Source organism: Rhinatrema bivittatum, chromosome 4, assembly GCF_901001135.1.
Source record: "Rhinatrema bivittatum chromosome 4, aRhiBiv1.1, whole genome shotgun sequence".
NCBI lineage: Eukaryota > Metazoa > Chordata > Amphibia > Gymnophiona > Rhinatrematidae > Rhinatrema > Rhinatrema bivittatum.
In genome coordinates this window covers 478020441-478044742 of record NC_042618.1, presented here as the reverse complement: position 1 = coordinate 478044742, position 24302 = coordinate 478020441, and the positions used below count along the sequence as shown (strand labels likewise).

Below are 24302 nucleotides of genomic sequence, written 5' to 3'. Positions count from 1 at the left end.
GAGAGAGTGAGCTTTAAGCCCATCAGGTACAGGACGACCATCACAGATGTATGCAGAAGCAATCGCGCCCTTCAACCAACGGGCGATAGAAGTCTTAGAAGCCTGAAGTCCCTTCTTAGGACCATTCCACAAAACGAACAGATTATCCGATCGTCGAAAATCACTAGTCACCTCTAAATACCGCAAAAGTGCCCTGCAGACATCCAAGCGTTTCAGGTCACGAACAGAACGGAGATCCTCCTCAGAGAAGGCAGGTAGCTCCACTGACTGATTTACGTGAAAAGCCGAAACCACTTTTGGCAAAAGGAAGGAACCGTCCGCAAGGACACTCCGGACTCAGAAATACATAAGAACGGCTCCCTGAACAACAACGCCTGTAGCTCCGAAACCCGACGCGCTGAAGCAATAGCCACTAGAAAAACCACCTTGAGAGTCAAATCCTTCATAGTAGCTCGCTTGATAGGTTCAAAAGGTGGAGCGCAAAGACCTCGAAGAACCGAATTCAAGCTCCAAGATGGACAGGGCGCCCTTACTGGAGGACACAAATTCTGAACCCCGCGTAAAAACTGAGCAACATCCGGGTGACAGGCCATAGAAGAACCGTCAATTTTGCCCCGTAGACAGCCCAGGGCCGCTACCTGTACTCGAAGAGAACTGTAAGCTAGTCCTTTTTGCAGACCGCCCTGCAAAAACGCGAGGATATGGCCTATAGATGCCCTCCTTGGAGACACCCCCAACTCACTGCACCAGGAAGCAAAAACCTTCCAAACTCTAGAATAAGTGAGGGACGTTGAAGTCTTGCGAGCTCTAAGAAGAGTAGAAATTACAACCTCCGGGTAACCTTTCTTCCTCAGTTGCCTCCTCTCATAAGCCAAGCCGCCAGACAAAAGCGATCCGCTAGATTGAAAAATACTGCACCCTGTCGTAGAAGATTCGGGAGATGCGCGAGACGCAAGGGACCGTCGATTGCTAGGTTGACGAGGTCTGTGAACCATGGCCTTCTTGTCCACTCCGGAGCCACGAGGATAACAAGACCTCGGTGGGACTCTATGCACCTTAGAATCTTTCCCACCAGAGGCCACGGGGGAAACAGATAAAGAAGTATGCGGCGAGGCCACGGAAGTGCTAGAGCATCCACTCCTTCTGACCCGTGTTCTCTCCTTCGACTGAAGAAACAAGCTGCTTTGGCATTTAACTGAGTCGCCATGAGATCCAAGCGCGGCGCTCCCCACCGGCGAACTATGAGTTGCATCGCCTCGGGGGACAGTTCCCATTCTCCGGGATCCAGATATTGTTGACTGAGAAAATCCACCTGTACGTTGTCCACGCCAGCAATGTGAGAAGCTGCTATGCGGGTCAAAAAACGTTCCGCCCAGGCCAACAAACGACTCACTTATGCGGCTACCGGATGACTTCTCATGCCCCCTTGCCTGTTTATGTATGCCACAGTTGTCCTTGCGGTGCACCAATGGGAGAAATTGACACAAGGCTAGACGGATCGACCATGTGGCTTGCCGAGGGGCCATTGACCCTGCACTGCTCTGGATTGACAGACTGCTCCCCAGCCGGTCAAACTGGCATCTGTCATAACTATGACCCAAGGTGGCGGTTCCAAGTCCACCCCTTGGAGAAGGTGGTCCGGGGATAACCACCAACTGAGACTGGACCTCGCGGGCTCCAAAATTGGTAAAATCAGATGATAGTCCTCCAACTTGTGGTCCCAGCGGGAAAGCAGCGCCCCCTGAAAAGGGCGCATATGAGCAAAAGCCCAAGGAACCAGTTCCAGAGTAGACGCCATATGTCCAAGCACCTGTAAATAATCCCAGACCGTAGGCAATGGAAGGTCCAAAAGGCCCCGCACTTGAGTCATTAAATTGACCATCCGCTGCCGCGGTAGAGACTTTCCCCGCCGAGGTATCGAATCGGGCTCCCAGAAATTCCAACTGCTGGATTGGGATTAGGTGACTCTTCACAAAGTTGATTACCCAACAGAGCGCTTGTAGTTGGTCCACGACCGATTGAACCGCTAACTTGCAAAGCGCCTCCGACTTTGCCCGTATGAGCCAATCATCCAAATAGGGATGAACCAGAAACCCCTGGCGGCGAAGGTACGCTGCGACGACTACCAACACCTTGGTGAATATTCTGGGGGCTGTCGCCAGACCAAACAGCAGGGCGCAAAACTGATAATGCTCCCCCAGAACCATGAACCTCAGAAATCTCTGATGATGCTCCTGAATTGCTATGTGAAGATACGCCTCAGTTAGATCCAAAGAAGCCAAATACTCTCCCTTGTGGACAGCCGCAATCAACGATCTGAGCATCTCCATCTGAAAACGTGGGATGCAGAGGGCTCTGTTGACCTGCTTCAAATCCAGGATTGGACGAAACGTACCTTCCTTCTTTGGAACTACGAAGTAAATTGAATATTGACCGGTATGACGTTCCGCAGTAGGAACAGAGACCACCGCCCCCAGCGCTCGAAGGCGATCCAGCGTCTGTGCTATCACCTGTTGCTTCTCGGGAGGACCGCAGGGAGATATCAGGAACAGGTCGCGGAGCGGACGAGCAAAATCCAAAACGTAACCATGACTTATAATGTCGAGGACCCACTGGTCTGATGTTATCTTGACCCACTCCTTCAGAAACAGGGACAGTTGACCCCGATGCGCGGAGTGAAGGAATGGGTCGGCGCCTCTTCATTGTGTCATCTTATTGGAGGTGAAAGCATGCGACGCCCCCGAATGCTGAGGCCGTCTACCGCGAAAGGAAGGAGTCCAAGCTTGCGATCGATATGCCTGTTGCCTCTGAGGGAAGGAAGCACCCCTTCCCCCACGGAAATGACGTTGCCCCCGAAACCGGCCCCTGGAAGTGCTGAAGGGACGAGATTGTCTGGGCTTGTCTTCGGGTAACTTATAAACCTTGTTATCCCCTAAGTCCTTCATAAGCTGTTCCAGCTCGTCCCCAAACAACCATTTCCCTCGAAAGGGAAAGGACCCTAAACGGGACTTAGAGGAAGCATCCGCCGCCCAGTGTCGAAGTCAGAGGAGCCGTCTCGCGGAGACTGCCGAGGACATATTTTGTGCCGAAGTCCGAAGAAGATCATATAAGGCGTCCGCAGTATAGGCGACCGCAGCCTCCATGCGGTTAGCCTGCTCTGCTTCTCCCGGTGGGAGGTCCTGGGCTGTAAGTAATTGCTGAACCCAGCGAAGCATGGCCCGCTGCATGAGACTGCTACAGACCGCTGCCCGGACGCCTAATGCAGATACTTCAAATATACGCTTCAATAAGATCTCCAGTTTCCGATCCTGGAGATCCTTAAGCGCTGTTCCCCCCCGTTACGGGAATGGTAGTGTGCTTTATCACGGCCGTGACAGCTGAGTCCACTTTGGGAACCTTGAGGAGATCCAAGGACTCAGTAGGTAGGGGGTACAACTTATCCACAGCCCTACCGACCCATAAGGAAGCCTCTGGAGAGTCCCATTCCTTCGAGACAATCTGAAACAATTTAGAATGAAAAGGGAATGTCTGCGGAGGCCCATGGAGCCCCGCCAAAACAGAATCCCCCGGGGAATTATCCCCCTCCAGCTGGGGCGCCAGAATTTCCAGTTCCTTCAACACCTGTGGGATCAAGTGCTCTAGCTCGTCCTTACTGAACAACCTAAGAACCTGAGGATCATCCCCTTCCACTGTCACTTGACCGTCCAAGTCCCCTCCCCCCACGAGAGACAGGGGGTCCTGGGAGGGATCCAAGGGCTCTGGGAGCTCAGCGTCCGCCTGAGGACGGGGACAACGAGCCCCTGCCCTCCCCTGGTCCGGGACCACCTTAGGGACCTTAGGGGAATAAGGCCCCGAATCCTCCCAGCCAGCTTCTGCCTCTAGAAAGGCTTTGTGCATCAAGAGCACAAACCGGGAGGAAAACGGGGCTGGCCTCTTTAAATCCTGCCCCGCGGGCCTGGAGGGGTGTGGGGGGATGAGGAGCCCCGAAATCGCCGACGCGCTGCGGGCTTAGGGCCGGAGGAGAGTGAGGAGGAAAGTCCCCCTCCTCCGACGCTGCTTCCTCCAGGTCCGGCGTGGCCAAGATGGCCGCCGCTTCTTTCTCGATTGGGGGCGGGGCCGGCCTCTGCCCCCGGAACGATGCGACTCTCCGCGGCCGCGAGGACGAAGACCCGCGGGCAGCGCTCGGCCCCCGAGAGGGGTCCCTCGCCCCCGGGAAGACATCGGGAGCAGAGACCCTCTCGGGAAAGTCACGCCCCCGCACTCCCGCAGGCCGTGCAGGCCGAAGACTGTGGCATCCCGGCACCGATTCCAACCGAGGCAAAAACAGGAGAGCTGCCCCACAAGGTAAATCGCGCCGGGTGAGGAAGCCACCCCCTCCGGAGTCCCGGCACCCTCAAGCAGCAGGCCGGAGCTGAGCAATACGGAAGATACAGCCTGCCACCAACAGGACTTACTTGGGCTGTCACTTGCTCCTTTAAAAAGAATAATTTTTTTTTTTTTTTTCACAAGCAGCCTCCGATTATAAGGAAGCCCCCTTCAGAGCCCAAGGCTCTGACATATGCAAAAACTGGGGGGAAGAGTGACCGGCCCACCGGTAAATACTCCCCCTGGTCACCTAGGGACTGACTAGCTCCGGGAATGAGGCTTTACATAGAAACATAGAAATGACGGCAGAAGAAGACCAAATGGCCCATCTAGTCTGCCCAGCAAGCTTCACACATTTTTCTCTCTCATTCTTATCATTTTCTCTTAACTCTTGGTTCTATTTCCCTTCCACCCCCACCATTAATGTAGAGAGCAGTGATGGAGCTGCATCCAAGTGAAATACCTAGCTTGATTAGTTAGGGGTAGTAGGGGTAGTAACTGCTGCAATAAGCAAGCTACACCCATGTTTATTCCCTTTACCCAGACTATGTCATACAGCCCCTATTGGTTGTTTTTCTTCTCTCCTGCCGTTGAAGCGGAGAGCCATGCTGGTTATGCATTGAAAGTGAAGTATCAGGCCCTTTTGGTTTAGGGTAGTAACCGCCGTAACAAGCCAGCTACTCCCTGCTCTGTGAGTGCGAATCCTTTTTTTTTTTTTTTTTCTTCTCCCCTGCAGTTGAAGCTATTCTGGATATGCGTGAAGCCTCAGCTTTTCTTATTCCCCTGCTGTTGAAGCAGAGAGCTATGCTGGAAATGCTTGATGTATCAGCCTCTCCCATGCCATGAAGCAGAGAGCCATGCTGGATATGCATCGAAAGCGAAGTATCAGGCACATTTGGTTTGGGGTAGTAACCGCCGTAATAAGCCAGCTACTCCCCGCTTTGTGAGTGCGAACCCTCTTTTCTTCTCCCCTGCCGTTGAAGCAGAGAACTATGCTGTATATGCTTGGAAAGTGAAGTATCAGGCTTATTTGGTTTGGGGTAGTAACCGCCGTAACAAGCCAGCTACTCCCCTCTTTGTGATAGCAAATCCTTTTTTCCACATTTCCTCTTGCCATTGAAGCTTAGAGCGATGTTGGAGTCACAGTAAGCATCTGTATGTTTATTTAATAAGGGTATTGTCTCCGGGCAGTAGCCATCGTTCTGGTGAGCCACCCACTCTACATTGGCTCTGCCCTGCCAAGCCTGCCTTTAACCAACCCCCTGGTAAGGCGCGTAAAACATTAAAAAAAAATCAAAGATCCTGCTTTTTTTTTTTACTACCTGACAAATGGACTAAATTGATCTAGTCAAAGGTATACCCGATCCAGTACACCCAATTTAGAATTTTTTGAAAGGATCAGGACCGCAGGTTATGCCTCTCAATCTGCTGGAGTCAGAGAAGATACTGAAGGATCGCAGGCGGCACTCCGGTATATCTAGGGGGTGCTTTTCAGCTTTTCTCTGACTCCATCTGCTGGAGGGGAGGCCTAACCCAGCAGTCTGGACTGATCCTGGTACGTACAGGGAAACTCCATTTTTCTAATATTGGAAATATTCTCATGTTTTGGGAACCAAAGAAATAGACCAATTATCAAAACTTAAAGGGAAAATTATGGAAGTCAATGGGTTTTACTACATTTTTTGTCGGAAAACCACCTGTAAAGTGACATTAACAGGAGTCCTGATTAAATAGAGGGCCCTCTGCTCCCCCAGAGTAAGAGAACAGTTACCTGCCAGTCCTTCTTTACTGTTCTTCTCGTCTGAATCTGCTCTGCACGCCGGAGAACCGCTGGCTGATTCACGTGCACTCTTGAGATCCATCCAAGGTCTACGGAAAACAATCCTCACACCTTTAGCAAGCAAAAGCAGCCAAATCCACAAGGGACCCCCACAGCGGACTGTTTCCACCTTCCTCACCCCACCATGCATTAACGGAAAAAATCCTTTCCAAACAAGTCAAGTCCCTGCAGGACCTATCGACTAACACTGAAATCACATCTTGAGATTCTTTGGAAGTTCTGTAAGGTCACAGCCATGGCAGTCTCTTTTCTGAACGGAAAACCCTTGGTTCAGTCACTGTAATCAGTGCTACCCAGATGAACTATCTACATATTTGATTTCTACCCTATTATGTTAATAATGAAAACATTATTTGCCATTCTGCAGGCTAATCAAAAGCCGTTCAATTCAGTAGCATCCAAACAATTTTCAATACAATACATAAATTCAATAAAGCACATACAAAATACAACAGCAATAAGTAGCAATCAAAAAGATTAAATTTACTATATATTAATTAGTATGAAATATATCCAGTCCCACAGCAACCCAGCCTTTAAAAATCATAAACATAGTTTTCTTAGCAACCTTTCTTTCTCAGCCTGAATGTTTAATTTAACTATTCTCTGTCTATGATAGAGTAACACAAGATTTATTTTTTTAAGAAGCATTTTTTTGGAGGCTTAACAGAAGAAGAAAAGTGCAATTTGATCTGACTTGATAATTTCCTTTCCTTCAGTCCTACTAGACCAGCCCTTATACTCGGGAATTCTCGGCTCCTTAGCTACTGGAGACCTCATTACTGGCTATAAAGGAGGGGTCCAGTAGCCTTCTGCCAAAGCAACCGGACAAAGTTTTCTGTTACATGTAAGGGCACTGCCCAAAAGTTTTTGTTTATTGTGAACCGATGCGATGTGCAAACGGATATCGGTATAAAGAGATGTTAAATAAATAAATAAAATAAATAGCACTAGCACTAGCACTAACTCGTATGCAATAATGGAATGTAAACACGAATCAACCAACCTCAAACCCTCTCTCACTAATTCCTGCTGAATATTTATCATACTATTACCATTCACAACTGTCATATTTATTCATTTGATTACCTATGTACCGTTTCATAGTCTTATTTTTTCACTTGCTATTCTAATGTATCAATAGGCTGAAATGTAAATATTGTGCTGTTCAATTTCTCCCCTTCCATCCCAAGTTTATTTTCCTTGTTTTTTGTAACTTTCCCTCTCCCTTTTTCTGATTCACTGTATTTAAAGTTCAAGGTTCTTATTGAAAATATTGTTTTTTACGTTACGTTATGCTTTACACTCCTTGTTATTTGTAAACCGGGTTGATGTGATGCCTATCATGAAACTCGGTATAATAAATAAATAAATAAATAAATAAATAAAATAAAGTTCTAACCTAGGACACAAAGACCCGTACACTCCCACCAGAATTAACTTGTATCTTGATCCTTTGATGATAGCCACCCCCTCTCCCCCAGGGGGGAGGGATTGAAAAAGGAGAGAAAGTCTGGATTAACGACGTCTGTGATAACTGTTTGGGCACTGCACTGGTCTAGCAGGACTCAAGGAAAGGAAATTATCAGGTAAGATCAAATTTCACCTTCTTTTTCCTCCTGGCTAGACCAGTCCTTACAATCGGGAGTTACCAAAGCTGCGGCTAGGCCAGGGTGGGAGGAAGACAGGGCTGACCTAAGGACTCATGCACCAAAGGCAACATCTGCCTTAGCTTGCATGTCCAGTCTGTAAAATTTAGAGAAGGAATACAGGGACAACCAAGTGGCAGCCTTATAGATTTTGTCTGGGGAGACTGAAGATACTTCTGCCCAAGATGATGCTTGCTCCCTTGTGAAATGTGCGCAGAGTGCCACTGGAGCTTGCCTATCATTGAGTAAATAGATTGACAAGATTGCTTCTTAAATCCATCTAGCTAGTGCAACCTTGGAGGCTCCTTTTTCCCTTCTGAGGACTCCCGAAGAGCACAAACAATCTATCGGTCTTTCTGAAGAGGGTTGGTCACCCAGAAGATGCAGCATTTCTTCCTTATCCCAATATTCATTTTCTGTAAAACCTGGAAGAGATACCACCTAGGTTAAGTGGAAGGGAGATATAACCTTGGGCAGGAATGACAGTACCGGTTGGAAGATGACTACGTGTGGAGAAAACACTAGTAGGGGTCTCTACATGAGAGAGTCTGTAGTTCCAAAATGCACCTAGTGGATCAAATAGTCACCAGGAAGGTGGTCTTTAATGAAAAGTCTTTAAGGGATGCCTGTTTTACTGTTTCAAAAGGAGTTTGGACTAGGGCCTTGACGACCAGGTTGAGGTCCCACTGAGTGTCAACAGGTCCAAAAGGGGACCTTATACGCTTCACCCCCTTTAAAAAGTGCAGTCTATCCGGGTGTGCGGCCACTTGAGTACATCTGAGGCTCGTACAGCAGGATAGGGATACAATCTGTACCTTCAGAGAATTGAAGGCCAAGCCCTTGTCTAGGCCCTTCTGCAAAACGTCTAAAATTCATGAAATATCCAATTTCCAAGAGGAAATGTTCTGCTCCAGACAGGCACCACATTTGACTATAGGCTAACGTCAAGCTTTTACATGCCGTTGGCATGTTTGTTACTCCGGGGGGGGGGGGGGGGCTCACTCTCAGGCATGCCCTTTTAAGGGCCAAGACATAAGACAAAATGGAGATGGGTCTTCCATTGGTATTGGGTCCTGCCACAACAGTCCATACTCCCGCCAGGAGTCTTATTAGATCTGCATACCACGGCCTTTTTGGCCAAGCCAGGGCTATCAAGATCATCACCGGGAGTGATCCTTTATCCTTTTTATTACTTGCCTACAAGGGGCCAGGGTGGATTGATATACAGAAATCTGCCGCTAGGCCAAGACCTGGTCAGGCCATCTATTCAACTGGACCCTACTTCGGGCCGGCAGCTAAAGAACACGTCAGCTTTGGAATTCATTTAGGGTGCCATCAGGCTGTGAGCAGAAGACCCCACTGGAAGGCTTCCTGGCAGATCTCCCCCTCTCCTGGATAGAGTCTGTTTCTGCTGAGAAAGTCCGCTTGGATATTTTCTTTTCCTGCAGTACAAGATGCTAATAAGAGGAGCAGCTTTCTCTCCATGGATCTGAACAGTATGCTTGTTTCCTCTGCAGGTCTGGGGCTGCGAGTGCCTCTTGTTTGTTCATGTATGCCTCCACCAAGGTATTGACCAAGAGGACCCTGACCACCTTCCTTTTTATTACCGGGAGGAAGTGCTGCAGTGCTAGCCCGATGGCCCTTGTCTTTAATCTGTTCTTTGACCATGATGTCTAGCGCCCCTGCATCAGCTGGCCCTGACAATCTGCTCCCCATCTGAGGATGCTGGCATCCATGGTTAAAATGATCCAATCAGGAGGCTCTAAATCTACCCCCTTCAGCAGGTCAGAGGGGTTCATTCACCATCCCAAACTCTTTTTCATCATTCGGAGGTGGAGATCATAGTTCTGGGAATGTAAGAGGAGGGACACTGCTGTAATAGGTACATATGCACTCTGGCCCATAAGTCTAGATTGCCTTCCAATAGACATAACAGCTGAAAGTAGGACCAAATCTTGGGTGCCCTTTGGGAGGTAGAAGACTTGCACTTGGTCTATCAGCTTGGCTGACCTCTTGGGGGCAGGACCACCTGCCCTTCCACTGTATCGATGTGAATATCCAAGAACTCCAAGGCCTGAGATGGCACTGGGTTGCTCTTTGCATAATTTACCACCCAGCCTAGCTAGAAAATGAACCACTGTGGCTGATGCCCTCTGGATCTCCTGGGCAGATTTGGCCCTGATGAGCCAATTGTCTAAACAGGGGTGGACCTTTATCCCCTGTTTGCACTAAGCTGCTGCTGTGAGCACTATGGCCTTGGTAAAGGTCCTTGGGGCAGTCACAGGCCTGAAGGGTAGCGCCTGGAACTGACGCGTTCACCTAGAACACAGAAACGTAGGAGATTTTGGTGGGAGCTCCGATATGGAGAAAGGCTTCTGCCGAGTCCAGTGAAGAAAGAAGCATTCCTTTTCTTACTGCCGCCATGATGGAGTAAAGAGTCTCCATTGTGAAGGCAGGTACTTGCAAACACTTGACTCCTGTAAGATCTAGGACGGGACGAAAGATGCTGTCCTTCTTTGGAACAAAATTAATTGAATATTTATTTATTTATAATTTTTATATACCGACATTCTTACATTAAAATGCAAATCATACCGGTTTACATAAAACAGAAAAAGCAGGAAAAAATATTTCCGTAGTCAAATACAGAGAATATGTCCCTTGTCCCTGTTTCTAGGGTGGAATGTAAATCATGGCATGCAAGTCTTGTAACTCTCGCAGGATAGTCCTTACCACTTCTCTCTTGCCTTGAGAGGTGCAGGGGGAGAACATAAAGGCACTTGGGACTGGCATTAAGCATTCTGGGGCCTACCCTATTTGTATTATAGCCAGGACCCTATGGTCCATAGTAATCTTGATTCACTCTAACACAACAAGAGGCACCCGCCCACTAGTACCACCATCGGCGGGGCCCACTGACCATCACGGATGATGGTGACTACCTCTTGATGCCGCTGGGAAGTCACCTTGGACTTTATGGCCCCTTGAAAGGAATGGACATTACTTTGAGCGATATGTGGCAGGGATCATCTGGTAGACCTACCCTCTGCTGATCCCAAAAATGCTGGCGCCTAAGACTCTGCAGCGCCGAGTGGACTGTATCCTCTGGGAACCTTTGGAGTTTGGTTTCTCCTAGTTTCTCCAGGTCTTCTCCATACAGCAACCCCCAAAAAAGGGAAGCTTGCAAAGGCATTTCTTGGATGCCAAGTCTGCTACCCAGTTGTGAGGCCGCTGCCCAGGAGGACATTCTGAGTAGATTGTACATTGTACGAGCTAAAACACAACGCTCCACTAAGCCCGCTGTGTCGACACTCAGGTAACAGCTGGATCCAGCGTAAAATGGCTCGGGCTATAATAGTCTCCTCACACAGAGGCATGAATTGCCATGGCACTGGTTGAGAAGGCTGTTTTAGGATGGACTCAATCTTTCTATCCTGTGGATCCTTTAAGGCCATGCCTTCCTTTACTGGGAGAGTGGACTTATGAGTTATGGATGATACCAGCGCATCCATTCTCAGTTTCCCCATAACTCTGTGCCCATTCTGTCAGCCCCATTCGTTTCAGGGCTTCATGTAAGGGAAGGCCCTTGGAGGACTCCTTATGCCCTGCAGATAGGAACCTTCATTTTCGGTTTTTATTCTTTATTTTTCCTGGAAATTTATCAGAGTTTATGATGACAAGAAAATCAATTGAAAGAAATGACTTATTTTTCCAAGTAAATATTGGAGTTTATTTTGGTGGACAGAAGCCAGGACAATAAGACCATATTAAGCATATTCACCCACCCATCCACATAGCAGTAATCTTATCGCCTGCCTAGCATCTCCCTCTCTCCCTGCCCCTGCATTGCGAGAGCATTCATCCTCACCAGTGGCGGCTCCAGCCTTCTCCTCTTTCCTTCGGCAGCAGCTTACTGAGGTTCCTGCCTTTCTGCAGGACCAGGGAGAAGGCTGGGAAAGGCTTCTGGTGGGACAGGGCCTGTTTAAATGCATTTGCAACACCAGACAGCAGGCACTTTGGCTGGTTGGGCAGCACGGGAGGGCGAGCGTTTTCAGTGTTGGGGGGAGGCGGAGTGGATTTGAAACCACAGGCCCAGCTGCCTTCCAGCAGTGACTGGAGGCCTTGAAATGCCGCATCTGCAGCTCTGGAGCAGCTTTTTAATCAGCCTAAAATTAGGGTGAAAGGAAAATTATGTTTCTTACCTGATAATTTTCGTTCCTGTAGTACCAAGGATCAGTCCAGACTGCTGGGTTATGTCTCCCCTCCAGCAGATGGAGTCAGAGAGAAAAGTGAACGCACCCCCCAGATATACTGGTGTGCCACCTGCTGTCCTTCAGTATAATGGATAACAAAGCAGAAGAAGAAAAGAACTCCTCCGCACCCGTAGCCAAAGAACCATTGCAACTGTCTAGCTCAAGTAGTAAGTAAGGTAAAAAACAGTAAAAGGCAAACTAAGGGAACGCAATGCGCCAACGAAGCGAACAACAAATCTGCAGTCCGAAGACATTCTGTCCCCAAAAAAGACATGAGGAAAATTTCACTTACCATGTTCAAACCAGAAGTGTGATAGAAAACGGGATTCGAGCGGAGTCTCCTGCACAATATAGGGCGGGCGTCTGGACTGATCCTTGGTACTACAGGAACGAAAATTATCAGGTAAGAAACATAATTTTCCTTTCCCTGTACGTACCAGGATCAGTCCAGACTGCTGGGATGTACCCAAGCCGCCTCAAATGGGATGGGACCCCGAGAGTCCCGCTCGAATCACACTGCTGCCAAAAGAATCCGCCGACGGCCCCCGAACATCTACCCGATAATGTCGGGCAAAAGTATGCAACGACTTCCAAGTGGCCGCCCTGCAAATCTCCTGGCTAGAGACCAGAGTACTCTCAGCCCAGGAAGACGCCTGCGAACGGAGAGAGTGAGCTTTAAGCCCGTCTGGAACGGACTTACCACACCCAATGTACGTGGCCGCTATTGCGCTCTTCAGCCATCGGGCAATAGTTGCTTTAGAGGCCTGTAAACCCTTTTTGGCCCCCTGCCACAACACGAACAGATGATCCGACCGCCGAAAAGCATTGGTGACCTCCAAATAATGCAAAAGTACTCGACGAACATCCAAACGCTTCAAGTCGGAACCATGAGAAGCCCGCAGCTCCGTCTCCGAGAACGACGGCAAGTCCACGGACTGATTGACGTGAAAAGCCGATACGACCTTAGGCAAGAACGAAGGGACCGTACGTAACGAGACCCCGGAATCAGAGATACGCAAGAACGGATCCCTGCACGAGAGTGCCTGTAGCTCCGACACCCGACGCGCGGACGCTATGGCCACTAAAAACACTGTCTTGAGGGTGAGATCCTTTAAGGTGGCTCGCTTCAGCGGCTCAAATGGCGCGACGGTGAGGCCCTTGAGTACCAAATTCAGGTTCCAGGAAGGACAAGGGGCTCTGAGAGGAGGACGCAAATTTCGAACACCGCGTAAGAATCGGGACACATCCGGATGACACGCGAGAGAGGAGCCGTCAATCTTTCCCCTCAAACAACCCAGAGCCGCCACCTGGACTCTCAGCGAACTGTAAGCTAACCCCTTCTTCAGACCATCCTGAAGAAAAGTAAGGATGTCCGCAATGACCGCACGACGAGGCTGAACTTGGGCGGCCGCGCACCAGGAATCAAAAACTTTCCACACCCTGGCATAAGCAAGCGTGGTAGAGGGTCTCCGCGCGCGAAGCAAGGTAGAAATTACCGGTTCAGAATAACCTTTCTTTCTCAAGCGCCTCCGTTCATAAGCCAAGCCGCCAGACAAAAGCGATCCGCCTGATCGAAAAATACTGGTCCTTGACGAAGAAGGTTCGGAAGGTGGCCCAACCGTAAAGGCCCGTCTCTGGCTATATTGATGAGGTCGGCAAACCATGGTCTTCTCGGCCACTCGGGAGCCACGAGAATCACTGGACCCCGATGGGATTCGAGACGCCTTAACACCTTGCCGACCAAGGGCCAGGGGGGAAACACATATAGGAGGATGTGATAAGGCCATGGAATCGCTAGAGCATCCACCCCCTCCGATCCGTGTTCTCGCCTCCGGCTGAAAAAACGCGCTGCCTTGGCGTTGAGCCGAGTTGCCATCAGGTCCATTCGCGGCACCCCCATCGCCGGGTGATGAGACTCATCGCCTGATCCGAGAGCTCCCATTCCCCGGGATCCAAGTGCTGACGACTGAGATAATCCGCTTGCACGTTGTCTACGCCTGCGATGTGAGTGGCCGCGATGCGGGCGAGGTGGCGCTCCGCCCAGGTCATTAACAAAGACACCTCGACCGCCACCTGCTGACTTCTCGTGCCGCCCTGGCGATTTATGTATGCTACCGTGGTGGCGTTGTCTGTGAGGACCCGAACTGCCCGTCCCTGTACCAAGGGCAGAAGCTGACGCAAGGCGAGACGGACCGCCCTGGTCTCCAGACGGTTGATGGACCACGATGCTTGGCGAGGGGTCCACGAACCTTGTACCGCCCGTGATTGACAGACCGCTCCCCAACCGGTCAGACTGGCATCCGTCGTCACTATGACCCAATTGGGGGGCTCGAGGTCCACTCCTTGTAGCAGATTGTCCGGGACCAACCACCACACTAAGCTGGATCGCGCCGGCTCCAACAGAGGTAACTGTACTCCGTAATCCTCGGATTTCTGATCCCAGCGCGAAAGGAGAGCCCTTTGCAACGGCCGCATATGAGCAAAAGCCCACGGTACCATCTCCAGAGTAGACACCATATGTCCAATGACCTGCATATAATCCCAGGCTGTGGGCAAGTGGAGACCCAGAAGCCTCCGCACCTGACACATCAGATGCTCCATCCTCTGCCGAGTCAGGAATACCTTGCCCACCAGGGTATCGAAACGCGCTCCCAAAAATTCCAACCGCTGACTTGGAATTAGCTGGCTCTTTGCAAAGTTGACCACCCAGCCTAGCGACTGAAGTTGCTGTACCACCAACTGGACCGCCCGGTTGCAGTTGCACTCCAATTTCGCCCGTATAAGCCAATCGTCCAGGTAGGGATGTACCAATACCCCTTGACGTCGCAGGGAGGCTGCAACTACCACAAGAACCTTGGTGAACACTCTCGGAGCCGTAGCCAGGCCGAATGGAAGGGCGCAAAACTGGTAATGTTCTCCCAACACCATGAATCTCAGATATCTCTGATGCCTTTCCCGGATTCCGATGTGGAGATACGCCTCGGCTAGATCCAAAGAAGCCAAAAATTCTCCCTTGTGGACGGCCGCAATAACAGATCGTAGAGTTTCCATGCGAAACCGGGGAACGCGTAACGCCTTGTTTACTCGCTTCAAATCCAGAATAGGACGGAAGGTACCTTCCTTCTTTGGGACTAGGAAATAAATGGAATAGCGGCCCGTTCTTGTCTCGTCCGAGGGAACAGGGAGCACCGCTCCGAGGGCCCGTAAGTGGTTTACCGTCTGAGCTATAACCAGTTGCTTTTCTCGAGGTCCGCAAGGAGATATCATAAAAAAGTCCCGGAGGGGCCGAGCAAAGTCCAACTCGTAACCGTAGCGCACCACGTCGAGAACCCACTGATCGGACGTGATTTTGACCCACTCCTCCCAAAACAGGGACAAACGACCTCCGATGCGGGGGAAGGAGGAGTGGACCAGCGCGCCTTCATTGGGGCGGTTTTCCGGGGGCCGGTTGCTGGGAGGCTCCCAATCGCTGCGGTCGCCTGCCACGAAAGGAAGAAGACCAAGGAGACCACGTCTGCGACCTCGGGCCTTGCTGTTTCTGCGAAAAGGAACCACCCCTTCCGGAGCGAAATCTGCGCTGCCCACGGAACCGGGATCGCGCATTCCCGAAAGGACGAAACTGACGGGGCTTGTCCTCCGGCAATTTATATACCTTATTATCCCCTAAGTCTTTGATGAGTTGGTCCAATTCCTCACCAAACAATAACTTCCCCTTGAAGGGGAAAGCGGCTAGCCGTGACTTAGACGAGGCGTCCGCCGACCAACGGCGAAGCCAAAGCAATCGTCGCGCCGCGACCGCTGAGGACATAGTACGGGCAGAGGTTCGCAACAAATCATTCAAGGCGTCCGCAGTGTAAGCCACCGCCGCCTCCACACAGTTAGCCTGCTCCGCCTCGGCAGGTGGGAGCTCCTGTGTGGTGAGCAATTGCTGAACCCAGCGGAGAGTGGCCCTCTGCACCATACTGCTGCAAGCTGCCGCACGTACCCCCAGGGCCGCTACTTCAAACATGCGCTTCAGGAGAACCTCTAACTTTCTATCCTGAAGATCCTTCAACGCTACGCCTCCCGTGACCGGAATGGTAGTATGTTTCACCACAGCGGTGACTGCCGAATCCACGGCGGGAACCTTAAAAATTTCCAAAGACTGTGAGGGCAGAGGGTACAGCTTATTCATCGCCCTGCTAACACGCAGGGAAGCCTCTGGAACCTCCCATTCTTTAGATACCAGGTGTACAACCTTGGGATGTAAGGGAAAAGTTTGCGGGGGGGACCTTAAACCCGCCATTGCTACATCCCCCGTAGAGGTATCTGTCTCTTGCTGCGGGGCGGGAATCTCTAATTCCTTTAACACATGCTGGATGAGAAAATTAAGCTCATCCTTGCCAAACAGGCGCAAAATTTCGGGGTCATCCCCCTCGAGCGCCTCCTGTGGTTCCGAGACCCCTGCCGCAGCAGCATCTGGGGAGTCCTGGTCGACATCCAGTCTTCCTGGATCACAGGTGTCCCCTAAAGATATATCGCCCGCTCCCCCTGAAGTCCCCGCTTTTCTAGTCACCCCCGACATGCCTGTGACCCTAGGAACCTTCGCGGGGGGGGGGGGGGGGGGGGTCATCCGGCTCCCAGCCTGCCTCAGCTTCTAAGAATGCCCGATGCATTAAAAGTACAAATTTTGAGGAAAAAGGGACCCTCCGTTTAGTGGAGCCCGAAGGGGGAGGGGCCGGAGGACCATTTGGGTCATTTCCACTGCGCGGGCTCAACTCGGGCGGCGAGAGAGGAGAGGAACCCTCATCCTCCGATTCAATCTCAGCAGGCTGCCGCGCGCCTAAAATGGCCGCCGCCCTCTCACAAGGAGGCGGGGCCGCCGGCCGCGTGGCAGCCGGCCTCCCCTGCCGTGCCGAAGAAGACAGGATCGTGCCGCTGCGGGCAGCGCTCGGCCCCCGGGAGGGTCCCTCGCCCCCGGGAATACAACGGGAGCAGAGACCCTCCCTGGAGAGTCGCGCCCCCGCCCTGCCACAGGCCGTGCAGGCCGAAGATCGCGGCATCCGGAGATCAGGACCGAAGACGCGCCGAGGGTAAGTTTGCAAACTGAATAGAAAAAGCGCGCCAAACCGAAGCTCAGAAAATCGCCGGGTGAATCAAAATCCACCCCCTCCGGAGTCCCTGGTAAGCGCGGCAGGCTAGGGCATAAAACCGAGTACTGCCTGCAACCAGCAGGACTTAAGTGCTCGCGACAGATTAACCTTTTTTTTTTTTCTTAAATTTGAGAAAAGCCCTCTTCAGTTTCCACTTTCTAGTCACCCCGGCAAACGGGGGGGGGGGGGGGGGGGGGAGGGTGACCGGCCCACCGGTGAACTCTCCCCCGATACCAAAGGGACAGTTAATCCGGGAAATAGGGAGAGCAAAGCTCTCCTCGCCTGCCTGAATACTGAGCCAAACAGAGCACCGCTGAGAAATTAATAACACCCAAGAAATACACAATCTTTTTTTTTTTTTTTTTTAAACTAGGGAAAAACCCCAGTTGAGCTAGACAGTGTAGATAGTGTAGGCAGAAAAAGAGAAGAAAACACCTGAAAGAATTTAGTCAGGACAAACCGCAGGTTATGTCTCTCATCTGCTGGAGTCAGAGGAAATACTGAAGGACAGCAGGTGGCACACCAGTATATCTGGGGGGTGCGTTCACTTTTCTCTCTGACTCCATCTGCTGGAGGGGAGACATAACCCAGCAGTCTGGACTGATCCTGGTACGTACAGGGAATATCAGTTTAAACCAAAATGTCACCATTGAAAAACCTGGAACGTTATGGGTGAAATTCGGTTTAAACTGAAAATGAGAGACGGTGCTTGCAGGATAGGGTCTCCTCTGACGGTGCCCGCTATCGTTAGGGCAGACCCTCGGTAATGAGGGCTGAGAGCGCCTCCCTGCAAAACACTCTCACGACTGTAGGCTCATCTTCTTCGGACAAGCAGTGCCCTTCCTCTTGGGATTTCATAGGTAAGCTCCAATCCGATTCTTGTCCTGACCATTATTTGGCAGAAGGCTACTGGCAAGGGTCTAGGGCCAGTCCCCCTTTATAGCCAACGATGAGGTCATGAGGAGGTGTATACTCTGTCTCTGGCAGCCGAGGAGCAGGGAAATCCCGAATGTAAGGACTGGTCTGGCAGGAGGAAAAGGAAAACTATATTTTCCAAAGAGAGGGATCTGCTACAATACGCACGAGTACCTACAGGATTTGCAGCAATACAGAAGATGCAACTGATAAAAACTGCTGTACTGGGTCAGACCAAGGGTCCGTCAAGCTCAGTATCCTGTTTCCAGCAGTGGCCAATCCAGATCAGAAGTACCTGGCAGGATCCCCAATATTAGATAGATCCTATGCTGTGTATCCCAGGGATTAGCAGTGGCTTTCCTCATGAATTTATAGACATGTATCGTATCTTCTCCAAGCTAGAGACTTAACCTCTTCAGCCTTTCCTCATAGGGGAGCTGTTCCATCCCCTTTATCATTTTGGTTGCCCTTCTCTGTACCTTCTCCATCGCAACCATATCTTTTTTGAGATGCGGTGACCAGATTTGTACACAGTATTCAAGGTGCGGTCTCACCATGGAGCGATACAGAGGCATTATGACATTTTCCGTTCTATTAACCATTCCCTTCCTAATAATTCTTAACATTCTGTTTGCTTTTTTGACTGCTGCAGCACACTGAGCCGATGATTTTAAAGTATTATCCACTATGATGCCTAGATCTTTTTCCTGGGTGGTAGCTCCTAATATGGAACCTAACATCGTGTAACTGCAGCAAGGTCTTCAAACTTATCACAATTTATTTATTTTAAAACATTTGTTACTCGCCCTTCCTACATTCAGGGCAGGGTACAAAAAACATACATAATAGGTAACAATTAAAAAATCAACATTACAATAAAATTTGCAATTTGTTAGAAAATACAATACAAATCAGCACTGTTTGCTGAGAAAGAGTTTTGGACACTGGATGACATTCAGGGTGAAAGAGTCCAGTGAACAGAGACGTTTTTAGGGGGTTTCTTTTAAAAAGAAGTTTCTTTCCTGGAGGGTCTCGGTACTCCAGAGAAGCTGAAAAAAACGCACGCTTTTTTGTTTTTGGAGGAAGGAACATCAAGGATGTTCCTGCTAGTTATTCAAATAGATAACAATTGTAATTATTAGAGGTGATTCCAGCTTAATGCAGGTGGCTCTTTGGGGCCAGAAAGGAAGTTGCAGTTTTCGTGCATCCCTGGCAGGACTGCTAAGCTTCCTCAGGACCACCGCACAGAGAGAATTACCACAGAGCTAGGAAAAAAGGCGGAATCTGCTAGACTGAGTCACTTTGTAAAACTCCCTATTTTAGAGCTTGCAGCCTACGGGAAATGATTTCACCTCATCAATTTGCATTGCAGCTAAATCCAGCTGCGATTCGGGGGTCCAGAGAGCAACAGCTCAGCTTCCAGCAGGCCCATGCACAAAGCAGGCCAAAATCAGCCCACCGGGGTCCTCAATTTGGGACTTTATAGGAGAGAATCCGGCAGTGGTGAGGAGCAGAAGGCCCATTCGGTTACAGTGCCTTGCACCCCCAGTTGGATCTGTGGCTTTCCCGTCACTAATATTTGTGGCAGGTACCTTGTCTGACGTCTCCGTGTTCCTCACTTGTAGGGAGGAGAATGGAGCTGCAGCTTTGCCCCTGCCAGGTTAATGATGAATCGCTGGTTTTACTGGGTGGCATTACCCGGTGCTTCCCTCCTGCGGTTTCACTGCTACTCCGGCCGGGACGTCCTACCTCACTACACACACAGCCGAGACTTCCAAAATTCATATCATATTGCTAATCTGCTGCCACTAAACAGATTTTCTCATCTGGCACCAGCTGCTCAACCTCCCAGCCTTGGACTGGCTTCTAACACCGGCACCATCATCAGAGGAGATTCTTAACAAAGATGAAACAGAAATCAAAGGAAGTGCTTCAAGTTCCCAGTGCAGAGGAGAGAAAGCTCCAGGGAGGAGTCCAGGTTATCTGCCCTCCCACAACACCTTCTGCTGGCGTTCAGTCACAGTCAGAGGAGCCCTTCCACCATATGCATCAGGTGTTTCTCTCAGCTTCAGACTGCACGTGCCAGTCACAAAACTGCCTCAGCGGGTAATTATCACAAAAGGAGATATAGCCAGGCACCGCTCTAACAGCAGGAAAGGGGGTCAGCCAGGTCAGAATTAATCCAGATGTAACTGAGACAGGACGCAGAGGGAAGTATTGGGGGCGTTTCCATGATCTTTCACTGCCTTTCCTGATACACCTCAATTCTCTGCAAACCAGCACATCCCGACCTGCCAGAATCCGACTCACCGATGCAGCTGAGCTCTGGCTCCCAGGAGGCAGACAAGAGCTGAATAATAAGGCAATATGAGAGCAGGGGTTGTGGCTGCGTGATATGGGGGTAATACAGTAATGAGAGAGCGTGGAATGTGGCTGCGTGATATGGAAGGGTAACACAGTAATGTGAGAGCAGGGGATGTGGCTGCATGATATGGGGGTAATACAGTAATGTGAGAGCAGGGGATGTGGCTGCGTGCCGTGGAAGGGTAATACGGTTATGTGAGAGCAGGGGATGTGGCTGCATGACATGGAAGGGTAAAACAGTAATGTGAGAGCAGGGGATGTGGCTGCATGATATGGAAGGGTAATAGGGTAATGTGAGCACAGGGGATGTGGGTGCATGATATGGAAGGGTAATACAGTAATGTGAGAGCAGGGGATGCGGCTGCATGATATGGAAGGGTAATACAGTAATGTGAGAGCAGGGGATGTGGCTGCATGATATGGCAGGGTAATACGGTAATGTGAGAGCAGGGGATGTGGCTGCGTGATATGGGGGTAATACAGTAATGTGAGAACAGGGGATGTGGCTGCATGATATGGAAGGGTAATACAGTAATGTGAGAGCAGGGATGTGGCTGCGTGATATGGAAGGGTAATACAGTAATGTGAGAGCAGGGGATGTGGCTGCGTGCCGTGGAAGGGTAATACGGTTATGTGAGAGCATGGGATGTGGCTGCATGATATGGAAGGGTAATACAGTAATGTGAGAGCAGGGATGTGGCTGCGTGATATGGAAGGGTAATACAGTAATGTGAGAGCAGGGATGAGGCTGCGTGATATGGAAGGGTAATACAGTAATGTGAGAGCAGGGGATGTGGCTGCATGATATGGGGGTAATACAGTAATGTGAGAGCAGGGGATGTGGCTGCATGATATGGAAGGGTAATACAGTAATGTGAGTGCAGGGGATAAGGCTGCATGATATGGAAGGGTAATACGGTAATGTGAGAGCAGGGGATATGGCTGCATGATATGGAAGGGTAATACAGTAATGTGAGAGCAGGGGCTGTGGCTGCGTGATATGGAAGGGTAATACGGTAATGTGAGAGCAGGGCATGTGGCTGCATGATATGGAAGGGTAATACGGTAATGTGAGCAGGGGATGTGGCTGCGTGATATGGAAGGGTAATACAGTAATGTGAGAGCAGGGGATGTGGCTGCGTGATATGGAAGGGTAATACGGTAATGTGAGAGATGGGGATGTGGCTGCATGATACGGAAGGGTAATACAGTAATGTGAGAGCAGGGCTTGTGGCTGCGTGATATGAAAGGGTAATACAGTAATGTGAGAGCAGGGCTTGTGGCTGCGTGATATGGAAGGGTAATACAGTAATGTGAGAGCAGGGGATGAGGCTGCGTGATATGGAAGGGTAATACGGTAATGTGAGAGCAGGGGATGTGGCTGCATGATGCACCCCAAGTCATTGCAAACCAGCATACCCTGACCTGCCAGAGTTTGACTCGCCAGTGCCAGCTGAGGCACTTGCTGGCAAACTCAAAAGAGGGCTAAATACCTGCCTGGCATCAAACAGCTGAAGGTAAAATAAGGAAAATGGGAAAACTGCCAAGATGAAAAATCTTTCTGAACCCTTCCATACTAATAGAGACAAGTACCTAGTCATACACCCGCACGTGCCTACATACACCCTGACACACATACACATGCCTACATACATCCTCACACACACATACTTGTCTTCATACACATGTCCACATGTGCCTACATACACCCACACTACCACCCATGTACTTATACACACACACTTACGTGCCTACATAACCTATACACCCTCAGGTATCCATACATACGCCTACACACATTTCTACTTACACTCTTACACACATGTACCTTCATACACTCACACACCTAATCTCACATCCACACATGTACCCTACACCACCACGTCTATACATGCCTACATACACCCAGACATTCCTACACCCACCCTCAATATCCACAAACATGCCTACATACATCCTTACAAACATGTGAATACACCATCATATACAAACATGTGCCTAGATACACCTCACAACCACATGCCTACATACATCCTCACATGTCCACATACATGCTTAAATACACATGTTCACACGTCTACATATACCGATAAACACACATGTGCCTACATACTCATCTACACACACGCCTACTCTCTCACATCCACTTGACTACATACAACCACATACACACACACATGCCTACATACATTCTTACATAACCATAAGCATTACTATGTAGACAGAGAAACTGTGTCTACATGCTGTCATGTCCACATGTCTACATTCTCCCTCACGTCTGTCTCTAAATAAACACTAACTCACATGACTACATACACCCTCACTTGTCCACGTGTGACTACGTACACCCTCATATGTCCACACTAGTGTCTCCATACACGTGCCTACGTATACCCTCATACACAAAGTGCCTACATACACCCTCACATCTGCACACATACATACATACATACATGAGGGTTAATTAAATCACATGTCCACAAGCAGGACTACATACACCCTCACACACATGCATACATACATTACATGTCCAAACACGTGGCTACACATTCCCTTACATACACCTGCCTACAAAGACCCTCATATGTACACACGTGCCTATATACATCATCACATGTCCACACGTGTCTACATGCACAGCACAGACAAGTATATCCTACACTAATTCATAGAAACACATATGCATGTTTTGGAAAAGAGGTGACCCTTTTAAAGGGTTAGTGTTTGGGATAAGATGGAGAAGCCAGGTTTTTTCTCTGTTAATGGTATCTGTTTTCTATGTTACCTTATTGTGATGCTTATTATGTAGAATTACCGATTTGCTATAAATTGCCTTGGACGTGTGCACGGGGAAGAAACAAATTCCCAAGGTACCTGAGTGTAACTCGCCTGAGCGAAACGCACTGAGTGAATACAAAAAACGATGGTGAGGAAGCCACAAGTGTCCTAACCGCCTTCAGCCCTCCCCAATCAGGCAAAGTCCAGCAGCCTCCCATGAAAAATCAAACCCATCCTGGCCGGAGTGGAGGGGGCACGGCCCTTACACTCTGCAGCCAGCGCCAGACCAGCTTTGCTTTCTTACGAGAATTGCTAACCCGCTATGTCCGGACTACACAGGACCCTCACTACATCCAGGCCAGCGCCGCCGGCCCAGCGATGCCTTACCGAGACCCGTGCCCGGATTCCTGGCAGACATGGTGGGAAGGGGCTCAGTCCCAGGGGCCCCACGCCGCAGCACTTCCGGCTTCCCTTCCCGGTACCGTATTCCTCCGGCACAACGCGCACAACGTCCCCTGCAACACGTTACCGTATTATCCAGATACATCGCGCACCACGTCCCCTGCAACACGTTACCGTATTATCCAGATACATCGCGCACCACGTCCCCTGCAACACGTTACCGTATTATCCGGATACATCGCGCACCACGTCCCCTGCAACACGTTACCGTATTATCCGGACACATCGCACACTACCTCCCCTGCAACCCGTTACCGTATTACCCAGACACATCGTGCACTACCTCCCCTGCAACACGTTACCGTATTATTCAGATAAATCGCGCAACACGTTACCGTATTATCCAGACACAACGCGCACCACGTCCCCTGCAACGCATTACCGTATTATCCAGATACATCGCGCACCACGTCCCCTGCAACACGTTACCGTATTATCCAGATACATCGCGCACCACGTCCCCTGCAACACGTTACCGTATTATCCGGATACATCGCGCACAGCGTCCCCTGCAACACGTTACCGTATTATCCAGATACATCGC

At 50.0% G+C, this 24302-nt stretch overlaps 1 protein-coding gene across 2 annotated transcripts in view; it reads right to left on the bottom strand.

The window, feature by feature from the left end:
* The window catches only part of DERA (deoxyribose-phosphate aldolase), a 52059-nt gene extending 28229 nt beyond the window's left edge, over positions 1-23830 (bottom strand). For both annotated transcript variants that reach the window (XM_029597330.1, XM_029597331.1), the window contains exons 1-2: positions 23684-23830; positions 6137-6234 (exon numbers count right to left, since the gene is read on the bottom strand). In XM_029597330.1, coding sequence (XP_029453190.1) covers positions 6137-6234; positions 23684-23714 — 129 coding nt within the window. In that variant the 5' untranslated portion in view covers positions 23715-23830. The remainder of the gene's footprint in view (positions 1-6136; positions 6235-23683) is intronic.
* Positions 23831-24302: the final 472 nt, after the last annotated feature.